Source organism: Hypomesus transpacificus, chromosome 9 (genome assembly GCF_021917145.1).
Source record: "Hypomesus transpacificus isolate Combined female chromosome 9, fHypTra1, whole genome shotgun sequence".
Taxonomy (NCBI): Eukaryota; Metazoa; Chordata; class Actinopteri; order Osmeriformes; family Osmeridae; genus Hypomesus; species Hypomesus transpacificus.
Genome location: NC_061068.1, coordinates 17,251,322 through 17,267,491, shown reverse-complemented (window position 1 = coordinate 17,267,491; position 16,170 = coordinate 17,251,322). Strand labels below are relative to the sequence as shown.

The 16,170-nt window shown below is 41.8% G+C and overlaps 1 protein-coding gene across 3 annotated transcripts in view; it reads left to right on the top strand.

Annotated features, from left to right (window-relative positions):
- bin2b (bridging integrator 2b) overlaps positions 1 to 16,170 on the top strand; it is a 70,888-nt gene that overhangs the window by 31,066 nt on the left and 23,652 nt on the right. Inside the window, exons 12-13 of one of the 3 annotated variants that reach the window (XM_047024919.1) lie at positions 3,541 to 3,627; positions 4,027 to 5,367. The exons of 1 other annotated variant lie outside the window; for it this stretch is intronic. In XM_047024919.1, coding sequence (XP_046880875.1) covers positions 3,541 to 3,627; positions 4,027 to 4,131 — 192 coding nt within the window. In that variant the 3' untranslated portion in view covers positions 4,132 to 5,367. Of the gene's footprint in view, positions 1 to 3,540; positions 3,628 to 4,026; positions 5,368 to 16,170 lie in introns of those variants that run through there. One more of the 3 variants, XM_047024920.1, reaches the window with a different exon arrangement.

The window sequence follows — 16,170 nt, the reverse complement described above, 5'->3', positions numbered from 1 at the left end:
TTAGCCTCTGCAGGTCGGCTTCTATGTGGTTCAGGAGCATCATGATATCATGATCTCATCTGACATATCTTGCACTCATAATGAGTATTATTGATCAACCATCAATTAAAGTAGAGTTTATTATTCATGTCAAAAGCAATGATTCCATGTTGAAGACATGGGGTATTCATTACTTATGCAGTGTTTCGGCCCGCCACGGCTACATTTCGGCCGCCACGGTATCAGAAATAGGGCTGTACTAAATTGTTAGGCCGTCTAACAATCATCAGCAGTGATTGTTAGAAAGCGTATCGGAGGATAGCACGGCTCACAGCGCAGTTGAGATTGCGTATGTGCGTCCTTGAGAACTGTAGAGCTAAGTTGTATAACTTATGTTGTCATTTAATTTAAGGCTGTTATTGTATTAGTCTATAGTTCTTGCTAATTTGAATTAAGTTAACTCGTGATTTTCGTTGTTTGTAGGCTATTCTTCCCCTGCTAGCGGACAGACTTGCCCCCACTGCAAAAAAAAAAAAAGAAACACTTTGTGTTTGACATAATGTCATTTGTGGCCAATATGTGAGAATCATGAGATTACAAACATGGTCTTGGAAAGCTGTTGGCCTATTATTGCAAGATTGTAGATAGAGTTAACACTAGAAAATAAGATAGTAAATATGTTGGATTGAGATGCTTGCTTGATTTATTTTTTCTCACTTGGCATTTTCATTCAGGGCAGAAGCATGATAGTATGAGGATAGGACCCCATAGTCTCACTAGTATCACTAGTCCCCGAAAAGAGAAACCTATTCCATCCTATTATTCTGTACCACAATGCATAGAGATTACTGAATAACAGAGTAACATTTTATTCAGTATTTTGTGTTAGTGTCTTATCCTCTTCACACGCCTTGTATGAACTACAGAGGGTACAATTTCGGAGGAAATTGTGGGGTGTCCTTACATTGGTTGCTGTAGGTATATGCAGTAGGGCTGTCCCCACTAAGTCGACTAGTTGATTTTCTGGTCGAAATGCTCTTGGTCGATTAAGATTTTTTAGTCGAGCTGCCATATGGCAGCGTGAGATCTGATTCCCGCTTGTGTCCTCATTGCTGAATTAACGGAATGTTCAACATAAATTGTTGATTATATTATTTAAGACAAATTAACCAACTCTAAAAATATATAATTTTAAAGAAAAGGTGTTACTGTTTTCCCTTTTGTTTATCTGCGCTTTGTTTTGGTTTGGTATTTTGCACACGGCACAAGCACAATTGGCTGCAGAACTACAAACTCTGCCATAGCCTACTTTGTCGATGTTATTAGTCAAAATGGCAAAGAAATCTGTGGTATGGCAGCATTTCATTAAAGTACATTTAAAAAGTACTGGGTGACACGAAAAACGTTGAATACAAACTCTGCCAACAACGGTTTATTTTTCATAGTTCAACGTTGAATATGATGTAGCCTACCACCTGTAAAATGTAAGTTGGTCTAGCCATACTTCGCTCATGCTAACGCGCTGGGTTGAAAAATGAATATGCCTATTATAAGAATCACATCCAAATCGAATGACATTATATTCTCCGGCCAAGACAACAAAATATGTTTCTGTTGCAACGTTCCCCACTCAGCTTCTACGTAAGTTCGCATGCTGCAAGTTTTCAGGCAGTGATAAGCGCACTCTGATGATCTGTATGTTAAACAAGCAATATTTTTTATTTGTACTACATTGTAAAAGATACAAAATACCATCGGCATTCGGTTACAACAGGACTGGTGATACGAGTCTTATTAGTATTATTAGGCTATTAGCGGCTGAATCTGCAATGTCCAGTAGACATTGAGTCAGATCGCGAAAATGTTTGTACGTTTAAAAAACGTTTTTTTTTTTTTTTTTTTTTTTTTTTTTTTTTTACTAGTTACAATTATACAACACTAACCGCTATAAGTGCAAGTGTACCTGTAGAAAAACAAGCAACAATAAAACAATATATCACATTGAGTACAATCTTTTTTATTTAAATCTCACCCGTTTGAAGTGCAAGGTTGTAGGTTCGAATCCAGCCACAGTCTCAAGCATGTCATGATACTGGTTTATCTGTTCAGTGAAGCCAGGTATGTGACAGTATCTGTCGAGCAGTATTATCATAATGGTCATGATAATGTCTCATTCTCAGGGGATTTACACTCAAGAAGAGTCAGATTTATTGTGCTGTGTATATATAGTGATGCTACATCTAGCCAGTGCATTGGATTTCTTGCATCATAACTTCATCATAATTTGTAATCACAAGATTGGTCTCTTCTGATTCTACGTGGCATACCAAGTTGAAATATATCACACTGTCCCATGTCCGCCATTTTGGGCGTCGGCCATTTGGAATTTTCATAAAAACAAACTCCACATTCGCCTTTGCTCCAATTTTCACGGACATGTAATCAAATCATGTTCAGACCACAATCACCTTGATATGTCAAAATATGACTGAATTACTGTTTTTTATACTTGGGTCAAATCTGACAACGCTTCCCACAGGAGAAATGGCTTACTTTTTATACACAATAACTGAATACAGTAATTCCCAGCACTGAGAATATCTCACTGGGATAAGACGGGTTCCTCTGAAGTGCAAGGTCATAGGTTTGAATCCAGCCACAGTCATCAAGCATGTCATGGTACTGGTTTATCTGTTTAGTGAAGCCAGGTATGCCACAGAGGCTGTCTAACAGTTTAATGGTAATGATAATGTTTCATTTTCGGGGATCTATACTCAAGAAGTGTCAGATTTCCCGTGTCTGACACATGTTAACTTGTGATACCAGCTGAATTGATTCCGCCATTTTGAATGAATTAATACAAAGTTTTTGTCCTACTCCTCCTACAATCTGTATCAAATATTCAGCAAATTTGGCACAGATTATCTTCAGACCACAATCACCTTGACATGTCAAAATAGGACTGAATAAGAGCTGTTTTAACTTGGGCCAAATCGGACAACCGCTTGCCACAGGAAAAACTGCTTATATTTTTACCCAGTAACTGAACTGTGATTTCCAGCACTGAGAATAGCTCACTAAGATAAGTTGGTGTCCAGGCAACGGCAATATCAGAGGTTCGAATCCAGCCAAAGCCGATGAGCTTGTCATGTCTCTGTTTAGCGAGACTGTAAGCCACTGCAAAGGAGGCTAGATACACCACAGATGCTACCTACCTGTAGTCAAGCTGTATTGTCAATGCAATCCTCACACAAACGATCAAAATGATTTCAGATTTTCGAAACCGTTTGTCTGGTACATCCAATCGAAATCGGCAACTGAGCCGCCAAACAGAAAGTTGTGTCGTATCGCAACAAATCTTTGATGGATTCACGCCAAACTTGCTGCGTAGGCTACTCGGAACCCTCTTCTGAGGATGTCGAAAGTTTCTTCTGGGTCATCTGACCTGCTTGGCCACCCCATTGCTGCTTGCAGCTATATTTTACTTTGATTTGATTAATGAAAACCACTTTGTAAAATGCTATACAAAATTCTATGTAATGTGTGTCTAATTGACAACAGGTATTGGCATTAGAGGGTTCTGGAGAAGGACAGTTGCAGTTCAGTAAGGGAGACATCATTCTGGTCCTGGCTGACACAGAGGAAAAGGTTTGCATACTCAATTGTATTTACAGACCCTCTACCTGTGTCCCTACAGTGTGCCATCGATAACTGCTCCATTCAAGTTACTTTTACCTGTGTACAAAGTCATCTGGTAAAATGTGTTTTTCAGCTGGTACAGATGAGATAAGATCAGTTATAAACGGATTGACACAAAATAAGTAATTTAGCTAAAATGTTTTAAATTAAAATATTGACACTTCCTTGGAGGGAGCAAGCTATGATGACACCAATGGAGTTGCAAATATTGGAAAGTCTGGATTGATTTCATGTTTATTTATAAAGAATTTAAAAACCTTTTTCCTTTTAGCATAAAAGTTTAGCAGATGTCTCGTTGAATGTGACAACTTAACTTTTGCCGTCTTGTTTATCCCTTTACTTCTACAGCAGAAGGGAATGGTGAAGGGAGTGAGAGAGGAGAGCTGGATGCAATACAGGGATCTAGTAGACCACTCGGGTGCTGTTTCCAACAATCTAATCCAACCAATCTAGTCTTGAGTGAATCAACAGAAGCTTCTTGGGGAAGGACTTTGTGTGACACAAACGTTGGCAGTCAACCTTGACGTTAAGGGCTGAGAAGAGAGAAATACCCCTCCAGTGGTATGGGAGTGTGTGTGTGTGTGTGTTTGTGGGGGGGGGGGGGTGGGGTGGGGGGGGGGGGTAGTGAAAGATGTTACATATTTCTTTTCAGTTTGAACAAATCTCTCAGAGACCATGTGACTTGCAGTATTTGTAATGGTATATAAATTAAAAAGTGCTATACGTTGACTCGATTTGAAAACGGAAAAGATTTGATTAATAAAGTTATCCAAATGGAAAAAGCTGGATATTATCACTGATTATTACTACCTCACACAATTTAATATAGGGGAAAGTGGGGTGAGTTGTGCCAGTTTTTACTTGACTTTAAAGCGAGGCCATGACAGTAATGCTTCCAACTAAAATATGTACATATATTTTAGTATGTGGTGCATCCCTGGGAACAATCACTTTGGATCTGAAATATAGTATTTAAGAAATATAGATTTCTGGTCTGGTCTCGTGGAACAACTTGCCCCCGGTGCGGGGTAAGTTGTGCCTTTAGAGAGAATACATTGGGGTAAATTGTGCCATTGATTATTGAAGTAAAACAGTATATTTCTGTCTCAGACGCTGTGATGCTAAATAAAAGCTAGACCAATTCAATAAAAAATTACTCATTTAGGGTTTATTTAAAGTTATTTTACAACACCAAAGGCTGATTTTCTACAAGTCTATTGCACCACATGAGCACATCACAGACATCCCAACCTGCAGAGACTCATTTCGGGGACGCCCCCGGGACGCAATCAGGATGTGCGATATGCACCTGTCTCGACCAGAAATGACCATTGGACAGTCTCTCGCTCGCTCTAAATACAAAATCTCAGATTTCCGGGAGATTGTATAACATTTGCACACACAGATTCCTGGAATTATAGATAGGGCACAGTGCCCACGATGAGGTTTGTTGACACACAGATTTCTGGAATTATAGATAGTCCATTGCCCATGTTGCAACTGGTGATGACAGTTCTTCTCAGTGGTTTTGGTACCTATATTTCTCAGATAACAATTGAAATTCTCTGTCATCTCTGAAGTACTTGTTAAACCTCCACACGTAGCCTACATTCATGCAAATGATTATGTAGCCTTTGTTTGTCTGTTTTCTATGTAATAAATTGCTTTGGTTATGTTGATCAAAATGTACTATATTGGTTCTTTGTTCAATTGTCTTACCACCACAAACATCTAAACATTTAGTTCATAACAGAAGTAATAACATGCACAACGGTTGAGCCTAATTCACCATAGAGCACTTGTACATTTGCAATGTGCAGACATCAGTAAACACATTAATTTATGTAACAAAATTCACTTAACTATACTGAAAGTTTATCACCTTTTTTTATTTGCATTCTGTTAGCTATATATATATTTATTTTTTTATTTGCTTCTAAATAACGAAAATAATTTCCCCATTTTCTTGCTTAGTTTCATTTAATTGCGAATGCCTTTGTTAATCTCATTAGTTCAATCCGGTTACTGCACTGTGCCCAGTGCCCAGTTCTGCCCAGTCAGAGTGAGGTGGCTGGGACAGGGTCGGTCTTTCCGACAGGCGGTATAGGCGGTCTAGGCTGGCTCTGCCCTCGTACGTAGGGGAGACAGATGGCTGAGCGGTGAGGGAGTCGGGCTAGTAATCAGAAGGTTGCCGGATTGATTCCCCGCAGTGCCAAATGACGTTGTGTCCCTGGGCAAGGCACTTCACCCTACTTGCCTCGGGGGGAATGTCCCTGTACTTACTGTAAGTCGCTCTGGATAAGAGCGTCTGCTAAATGACTAAATGTAAATGTGTACTTCCGCTCAATTTGGATTTAGCTTCTGTACTAGGTCTGGGAGTTTGACTTTGAAGTCAGTTTTCAGAAACACATTTTTTGTAGGTCAAATCAGCAACACATTTTTTGTAGGTCAAATCAGCAATGTCGTGCACTAGTTTGAGTAGTTCAGTAATGGCGGCGGAGAAAGATACGGGCGAAGCTATTCTGTGGTTGTGGCAACGCTGCCGAATATCCATAAGTTAAAGCCGGAACCCCTTACCCCTTAAAAAAGGAAGGGGTATGTACCTCCTTGGTGTTATCAGAACATGCTAGCACAGTGAGGCGTTTGGTTAGAGTGTGTGTGTTCAAGAACTTTGAAGAACGAAATAATGAAGAGGCAAAAGCTATCCGGGGCGAAATTTAAGAAGAAAAGAAAGGAAGAGTAAGAGAAATGTGCAAAGGCGATAATTATATCCTTAGATTCTGGTCTTAGCCTATAATGAATTCCAGATAAGAAAACATTAATGAATGCGTGAATTGCCCCGGGCACTTTAGTGGAGTTAAGAAGAAAAGATGAGTGAAGCTCGCCTAGAGCGCCAAATGTTTTAGATATTTCCCTGCTCCTACACACCTGATTCAAATAAATGGGCCTGATAACGAACCATTAATTTGAATCAGGTGTGTTTGAGGAGGGAAACATCTAAAACGTGCAGGGCAGGGGGTCCCGAGGACCAGGATTGAGAACCACTGCTCTTTTGTAAGGTAGTTGGTAGATTAAAAACAAACAAATCCCTGTTGATAAACTAAACATTACTAGGCAGATTTTGTTCAAAAATTTATGAAATTTGGATGAAGTCATCACAATATCTTGTGCAGTCTTGAATATAGTCCTGAAGACGTGGACTGACATGTTTTCTCTATATTCGTAGGAAAGCTGTGGTGTATATTGCATAATTGGAAACAAACAGTTTACCCCCTCAAAACTGTTCCTAGGTTATTCGCAACGTCTGTTTTCCCAAGGTTAAACATACATACTTTGACATTGTGGACACTATTCCAATGTTGCAATGTGAGAATTTGCATGAGTGGTGCAATGAGTTCATTGCTGTCTTTCACGTTATTTATTTCACACATGGTCACCGGCAATTAGTGATGTATAAAAAGAAGATGGATGGGTTCCTGCATTCCATCTAGTTTCTACATTTTCTTATTACCTCCTACCTCTAGTGCCCATCAGTCCAAGTGCTTACTGAAGTGTATAGTGCGACCTCAACATGGCTGAAAAAGATCCATTGCGAAACTTGCGGCAAATTATTTTTTGTAAATATCTAAATGCTTATCCAAACTACGTCAAACTCCACTGGATTATGAAAAGGACACCTGCAAAATATGAACTTTGCAGAGTGCCCCGTTCTCGACATAATCATTCAAGCTTAGATTTTTTTTTTGTTATTCCACCAAAAAGACATTATTGCCGCAATTAACTAGGCAAGGGAGACGCCTTTGTCAAATGAGGCGACTGTGGCAAAACATTGTTGACTGTTAACATTTGTAAATTGTAGGCCTACCTAGGCAACTTAATTAGCGTAATTTGATGAGGTGTCTGAAATCGTCCTGACAGTAATCACTGGCCTATATTATCAACAGGAGGTTGAGAATAATAGCCCCCCAAAAAACGTGTCAGCAAGTGAAAACTACATTTGTATGAATGTATGTTTGTATGTATGAATTCAAAAAACTTCAGATGGTCATTGTTTGGACTTGATGTAGGCTAGTAACGTTTTTGTTGTTTTATTAATACATTATTTCAAAACAACTTCGGCACGCACATTTCTTAACTGATAGGCTAAATGCAGAGGTATAAAATAAAAGGGAAAGGTGACCATGACTAAAATGGGGATTAACTGAAATATGTATTTTAGCACAGATTAATAATAATACATTTTATTTGTATAGCGCTTCTCAAAGTACTCAGTCACTGTACATGGTTAAAATAACATTAAACAAGTACATCATATAAAATCAAAGCATTAATTACACATTAAAAGCAGATCTAAAAAGGTGCGTTTTGACTAGAGATTCAGCACAGACTTCCATTGCAGATCAGAAGGTTAGCAGAACATTCATTTAAAATCGCTTAGCATGACTCAGAATATAATTTGATCTATTATACATGTACATTTAATCCAAATCCAATTATTACTATTCTGCCTGAGAGTGTATGGACATAGATTTCCAATTAACATAGCCTGCCTCCAGAGGTCAAGATAGGACCTGGACAGTGGCAGACTCTAGTTGTTTGAAGGCCAGGGGCTGAAAATTGAAAAGGACTGCTCCTGCATGACATGGGTTCCCACCAGCGTAACAATGGGAATGGGACATCTCCCCTAGTGTCGTCCTGGCCTCACTTTGGGAAAGCATGCCCAAGTGGGCACATGGGTCACTCAGACCACGCCATGGTTCACCTGATTCCTGCATACAGGCAGAAGCTTAAGCGCTGCAAGCCTGCTGTGAGGACATCGAAACAGTGGACCAGTGAGGCTATGGAGGAACTACGGTTGTGCTTGGACTCTACTGACTGGGATATGTTCATGACTGCCTCCAATAGTCTGGATGAGCTCACAGAGGCTGTGACATCATACATCAGCTTCTGTGAGGACTGCTGTATACCAACACGCACCAGGGTGAGCTACAACAACGACAAACCCTGGTTTACAGCTAAACTCAGAAGGCTGAGGCTGGATAAAGTGGCCGCGTTTAGGAGTGGGGACAGGGACAGTTTCAATGAGTCGAAGAACAGGTTTAGCAAGGCGGTGAGAGAGGCTAAACGACTGTACTCAGAGAGGCTGAAGCGCCAGTTCTCTGCTAATGACTCTGCTTCTGTCTGGAGTGGGCTCAGGCAGATCACCAACTTCAAGCCCAGAGCCCCCCACTCCACTAACGACTCTCGTCTGTCCAACGACCTGAACGAGTTCTACTGTCGTTTTGAAAGACAATTGGACAGTCCTGTACAACTCCTTTCCACCCTTGAGGCCTCCCCCCTCCCCCCCTCTACAGTGACGACCCTCTCCATTCAGGAGAGAGAAGTGAACAAACTGTTCAAGAGACAGAACCCCCGCAAAGCAGCTGGGCCGGACTCTGTCTCTCCAGCCACCCTCAAGAACTGCGCTGACCAGCTGTCTCCGGTGTTTACCTACATCTTCAACACCTCCCTGGAGACATGCCATGTGCCAGCCTGTCTCAAGTCCTCCACCATCATCCCTGTGCCCAAAAAGCCCAGGCCAACTGGACATAATGACTACAGACCCGTCGCCCTGACTTTTGTGGTAATGAAGTCTTTTGAGCGCCTGGTGCTGGCACACCTTAAAGCCATCACAGACCCTCTACTGGACCCCCTGCAGTTTGCCTACAGAGCCAACAGGTTTGTGGACGATGCAGTTAATATGGCCCTCCACTTCACCCTACAGCACCTGGACTCCCCAGCATCCTACACCAGGATCCTGTTTGTGGACTTCAGCTCTGCCTTTAATACCATCATCCCCGCTCTGCTTCAGGACAAGCTCTCCCAGCTGAACGTGCCTGATTCCACCTGCAGGTGGATCACAGACTTCCTGTCTGACAGGAAGCAGTGCGTTAAGCTGGGAACACAAGTCTCTGATTCCCGGTCCATCAGCACTGGATCTCCCCAGGGCTGCATCCTTTCTCCTCTACTCTTCTCCCTGTACACCAACAGCTGCACCTCCAGTCATCCGTCCGTGAAACTCCTTAAGTTTGCAGACGACACCACCCTCATTGGGCTCATCTCTGGTGGAGACGAGTCTGATTATAGGTGGGAAGCAGACAACCTGGTGAACTGGTGCAGCCGGAACAACCTAGAGCTCAATGCTCTCAAGACAGTGGAAATGGTTGTGGACTTCAGGAAGAACACAGCCCCACTCACCCCCATCACCCTGTGTGACTCCCCAGTCAACACTGTGGAGTCCTTCCGCTTCCTGGGCACTATCCTCTCCCAGGACCTCAAGTGGGAACTGAACATTAGCTCCCTCACCAAGAAAGCACAACAGAGGATGTACTTCCTGCGGCAGCTGAAGAAATCAACCTGCCAAAGACAATGATGGTGCACTTCTACACAGCCATCATTGAGTCCATCTTCACCTCCTCCATCACCACCTGGTACGCTGCTGCCACTGCCAAGGACAAGACCAGACTGCAGTGTATTATCCGCACTGCTGAGAAGGTGATCGGCTGCAATCTGCCTTCCCTCGAGGACCTGCTCACCTCGAGGACCCTGAGACGGGCGAAGAAGATTGTGGCTGACTCCTCCCACCCTGGACATTCCCTGTTTCAGTCACTCCCCTCTGGCAGAAGGCTGCGGTCCATCAGGACCAAAACCTCACGCCATACAAACAGTTTCTTCCCTTCCGCTGTTGGCCTCCTCAACAAGGCCAAAGCTCACACTGATTGAATGTCTTTAAATACTATTTACATTTTGCACTACACTCAATTCCTGTAATATTTGTATATTATATTGTATTTTATATTGTTAAATTGCAACTTATATTTTACTTATTGTATACATTTTTTTCATTGTATTCCACTTATTATTGCTAGTTTATGTATCCTTAGTATAGTTAGACCACATATTTAAATTTAAGATTCCTATATGTTTATTGTATGCACCTTCCTGCCAAAGCAAATTCCTTGTCTGTGCAAACTTTCATGGCGAATAAATCCCATTCTGATTCTGATTCTGATTCTGACATTGTAGAGGAAACTAGGGGCACAGCATCTACTTTTCTCTTTTGGAAAGAGACACTGATAGTTTGGGAAACTGTCGTGGAGTGGCAGCATAAAGGGCACTTCATAACGGCACCCTTTTTCCATTGGAAGACAGGGCACCGTAACAGTCAAGTTTAAACTATTGTGAGGGCACTGCATCATATGTTCTCCATTAGAAGGGCACTCATTAAGAAAATAAAATTAGAAGGGCACTCATTAAGAAAGTATAGCTGCAAGCAGCGATGCGGGTTCCCTGCTAAATGGTAAAATATTATAAACATGTACACAGTAAAAGATCGAAAGTTGGATAATAAAAGAGCAAAACTACTTCATGTTTGGCCAACAACAGGCTGAATGGGGATTTGAACTCATGAGCATAAGGTTATAAGTCAGTCTCTCTTGCCTGTCTGCTACACACCAACTATTGAGATTGTGTGAATAAAAAAGGGCAGAGTATTAGCTTTGGAACAAAGGTTAAGAAACGGTTGACATTTCAAGGTGAAATTGCATGAAATTGTGAATGGTATTTCAGAATGATGTCACCCTGTTAAACTAAACAGAAAATCAAAATGATGACAGGTCAAAAGATAATGGCTGGATTCCAACCTACTACCTTATACTTTACAGGCAGGGATGTAGTGGGGGGGGGGGGGGGGGGGGGGGGGCTGCTGGACGCCGTTTACGCACCTCCCGAAATTCGGAAATAGCGTTTATCCACCTAAAAATTGCGGAAATTGCGTTTATCCACCTCTAAATAGCGTTTATGCGCTTTTACGCCCATCTAAGTTCCCTGCGCCTCGTATTCTGCCGTTGGAATAATCCGAAATAAATGTATTTCATATTGTTTAATATATCAACGCTGTAGTCTGAATCATTTCATCTGCGCTGTATGGTCTGTGACCCTCCAATCAATGCGTTGCGGCGGAGACACCAATCAGGATCCACGAAGTATGTCCACACAGACACGTTGTGGATTAGTCTACCTGTTCGGAATGGATTAATTAGCCATGGATATCAGGCTTTTTTTGAAGAGACCATCGAGTGCTCCCACTCCCACAAATGCCCGCAAAAGGCCTCAAGTACAGAGTAAGATCAATTCACGTTTGTAAACGTTTTGGTTTGCACAACATCGCATTAAGACATGGGACAAACGGCTATAGCCTACTATTATTAACGTTCTTTTAAATACGATGATGCAGATACAAGCCAACTTTACTGGTTCCATCCAATTAGGCCTAATGAAACTTCATGAGGAATAAATAAACAGGGTTCTCAAGCCTCTGTGAAGGGGCTGAAATGTCAATGCATGTAGTTTTTCGGCGACCTTAGCCTACGGAGGGGAGGGGGGGGGGGGCGCTTGACGACCCTGTAAATAAATAAATAATAAAATGCATAGTTTACCCACCTCAATTTTTACCACTACACCACTGTTTACAGGTCACCATCCCAGCCCATTGAGCTATTCTTAGTGTTGAATATTGTCATGTTCAGTTACTGTTTAAAAAAGTAAGCTGTTTCTCCTGTGGTAAGCGTTGTTAGATTCAGCCAAAGTTTACATTTACATTTATGTATTTAGCAGACGCTTTTATACAAAGCGACTTCCAAGAGTGAGTTAAAAAAAGTGCATAGGTCACTGATCATAACAACAAAATAGCCCCAAACATTGCGGGTAGCCAAACATGTAGCATACATTGTGAAACCATATAAGTCCCAAAGGGAAGAACAATAAGAGCATGTAGTTAAACAAGTTACAATTAAACAGCAAAAACTTCAAAAGTGCAAGTGTGTACCTGTGGAAAAAGCAAGCAACAATAATATATTTCACAGCGAGTACAATAATTTTAAAATAGTTACAACAAACCAACAAGAGCAACAAGTCTCTCAATAAGAGTCATTGTGATCCTGGGGAAAACTAACATCCAGAAAACTGACATCCATTCCTAAGTGCCGTTGTACTCCTGGAACAAGTGCGTCCTGAACCTTTTCTTGAAGGTGGGGAGACAGTCAGTATCCCTGATGGAAGTGGGGAGTTGATTCCACAATTGGGGGGCCAGACAGGATAAGAGCTGATATACCATGGTCTGGGTGAATACTAAATTCTGATTGGCTGCAGGGGTGTACATTATAGGGTGATAACGGACACCTACTTCATTGCAGAAAAACTGTCTTTTCACCGTTCTAAATTATTCCGCTGGCTACACAGGAGCCTGTACAAAATATATTAAATAAGTAACCATAACAACAGTGACGTAGTCAAATCCTCCATTTACAATTGTGAAATACTTTGACAAGCTAACTTGTATTTACAACAACAGGGCTGCCAACTTTTCCAAAAACCTTGGCGTGAGATTTGGTAGCGAGCTTCACTCCCCCCAAAGGCGAGTTTACACGGCTGCATAGCCGCGGGACCATATTTTATCAAGGGGGTGCTGGCGGGGGCTTAATGTTGCGGGGCGGCAGGGAGGAACTGGTAGTAAAAATTGGCCCAACAGAACTGGCCCCCACATACGCCACCACAGCTGCCCTGCTAATGCAAGCATAGTCTGTGTTCAATGTGATGCGAGTTAGGGAGTTCAATCCCTAAAGCGAGCGCGCATAGAGCGCAAGCCGAAAAAATGTGGCCTTTATTTGAGCGCAAAATAGTTGAGCTTCATGTAAAATAAACAGCCGTTTTTCAATTGGTAAAACCTTGTCTAGTGAAAGGGATTTATTTGTCTCTTAATTTTTCAGCCCCACCCTACGTTTCTTACCCTGGTTTTCCATAGTTATTCTTCTCCCGGTGCTCCCGATTGCCAGTCCGCTACTGCGGAGCTGTGCCACGGTGGTGGATTTTTAAGTCATATCATTTTATAGCACCCTCAGCACCCCTAGTTCCCGCGGCCATGCACGGCTGTTTGCGCGTCAATGTCGCTTCTCTCGGTTAACCTGCGCGTCGTCCGTTAATGTTTACAACGTTAGCTTGGCTACTTGTTTGGCGTTGCCTTTTCAGCATGAGATATACAAGGTGTGGCGTGAGAGCTTGAGAAATGGGTGAAATGCTTGTGTCACACGGCGAAACCGTGAGAGTTGGCAGCTCTGCAACAATGAGTGACTTCAATATTTATTTTAACCTATTTGAAAAAAAAATATTTTCTGAATGTGGTGTGTCAGTATCACGTAACCGCTCATCTCACATCCCATTCGCTATTCAGTTCGCTAGTCAATCTACTTCAGACAGGCTGCGGCCAACACGACAGTAGCAGCAACTCTACACATGGCCGATTATTTTCTTCCTAAAAATCTTGATTTTATTTGGGGACAATGACATGGCTCGATAGCTGGCTAGTCTTGTTGTTAAACATACTGTCAAATTATAATCACTGTTTGGAGAAAATGTCAACTTTCATGCGATCATCTCACATCCATTTGCTATTCAACTCGCTCCACAGGCTGCGGCCATACTGTAGCCTAGTAGGCTACTAGTATATGGCCGATATTGTTTGTGAAAATCTTGATATTGATTTTGGGACAGTGACATGGCTGGTTAGCTAGCAAATCTTATTGTCAAACATACTGTAAAATTATATTTACTGTTTGTCAACCATACACAATGTTATTGCCTTTGAATCCTGCTAGCATAACGTTTGATTTTGGGCTAATAGCTCAACCAAGGAAAAGCCGATGTTGGTTCTATGAGTTGAGCGGACTAGAAATATCAGAGTTGGCTAAAGTTGAAAAACTTTAAATTTCTATTGCAAAACGCCTTTAAACATAAATTAATGTTTGTAAAATAGTTGGCAAGTGACCATGGTATAAGCGGGATAATGCCCTTCGAGGTGTCAAATATCACCTGATAATGGACTCCACGGAAGCAACGCTGCGCGTCGGACGGTTCACGCCTCTGCATCGCCCATTATCAGGTGATATTGGACACCTCGTCGGGCATTATCCCTTACGTGTTGGGACCGGGCGCTCTTGAGTGGTGGGACCACCAGACGGATGTCATAACAAGACTGTAGGTCGAGGGTGGAGGTGTAAGGCTGGAGGAGAGACTTAATGTAGTCGGGTGCAGTCCCGTTCACTGCTTGGAAGGTCAGTACCAGAGTCTTGAATCTGATAGGGGCCGTGATGGGTAGCCAGTGGAGAGAGATGAGGAGCAGGGTAACATGGGAGCGTCTGGGTAGATTGAAGGCCAGACGGGCCGCCGCATTCTGAATTTACATTTATTCATTTAGCAGACGCTTTCATCCAAGCGACTTCCAAGAGAGAGCTTTACAAAGTGCATAAGTCACTGATAATAATAACAAGATAGCCCCAAAAACATTGCGGCTTTTTGAGATATTGGGGCGCAAGGAGAAGAAAAATAAGAATAAGAATACTAACAAAAACAATAGGTTCCATCCTACCGGAGAAACCCTAATAATAAGAATACTAACAAAAACAATAGGTTCCCTCCTACCAGAGGAACCCAAATAATAATAAGTATAACTGCAAGCAGCGATGCGGGTTCCTCCGCAAAATGGCAAAATATTATAAAAATGCACATTGTAGAAGATCAAGAGTTGGACAACAAGAGAGCAAAATTACTTAATGTTTGACCAACAACAACAGGCTGAATGGAGATTCAAACTCAAGAGCGTGAGAGGTTGCCAGTCATTCCTCTTCTACACATCAACTGTTGAGTTTATGAATGGACATATTGTCTTGTAGATTTCCTATAAAAACGGGACAACGGGATGAATGGGTTGCTGCTGTAAAGAATAGCTTACTCGTAGTGCTTTAAAAAGGTTGTTTGGAAGAACATTTCAAATCATGCCTAGCATCAGTGGCGATGTGTCTTGGCTTAGGTTACTGAAATACATTTGCGCAACAAGCAAGGGATCCATCTGAACAATCCATTTACTTCATTAGAGATTACTCGGTTGTGAATCGGACACTTCCATGCATAGACTACAAGTAGCTCGCTACTGTGGTGAACCTGGCTTGTTTTGCAGTGGTTTACACAGTCTCGCTAAACAGATGATCAGAGTGTTGTGATGGGCTCAAATAAACACGCATTGCTGTTTTACAACCAGAGGAAGACTAGAAACCATTTTGTCAGAATAAAAAAAAGATCTATGCCTCTGACTAGTTTTGTACCTACAACCCTTTGCTTACCAGCACAACACCTCAGCCAATAGAGCCATTCCCAGACATGGATCATGCAAAGTTTAGTAACTGGAAAATAAAATAAGCCGGTTCTCCAATGGCGAGCATTGTCAGATTTGGTCCAAGTTCAAACAGCTGTAATTCAGTCATAAATTGACATATCAAGGTGAAACTTTGCATGGTACTTCATTCAGGTGTCACCTTAAAGTCTATTAGGTTTGAAAAACCATCATTCAAAAATACATTTGATTTAGTGACACAAACATATTGAGGCAATGTGTACATTTAC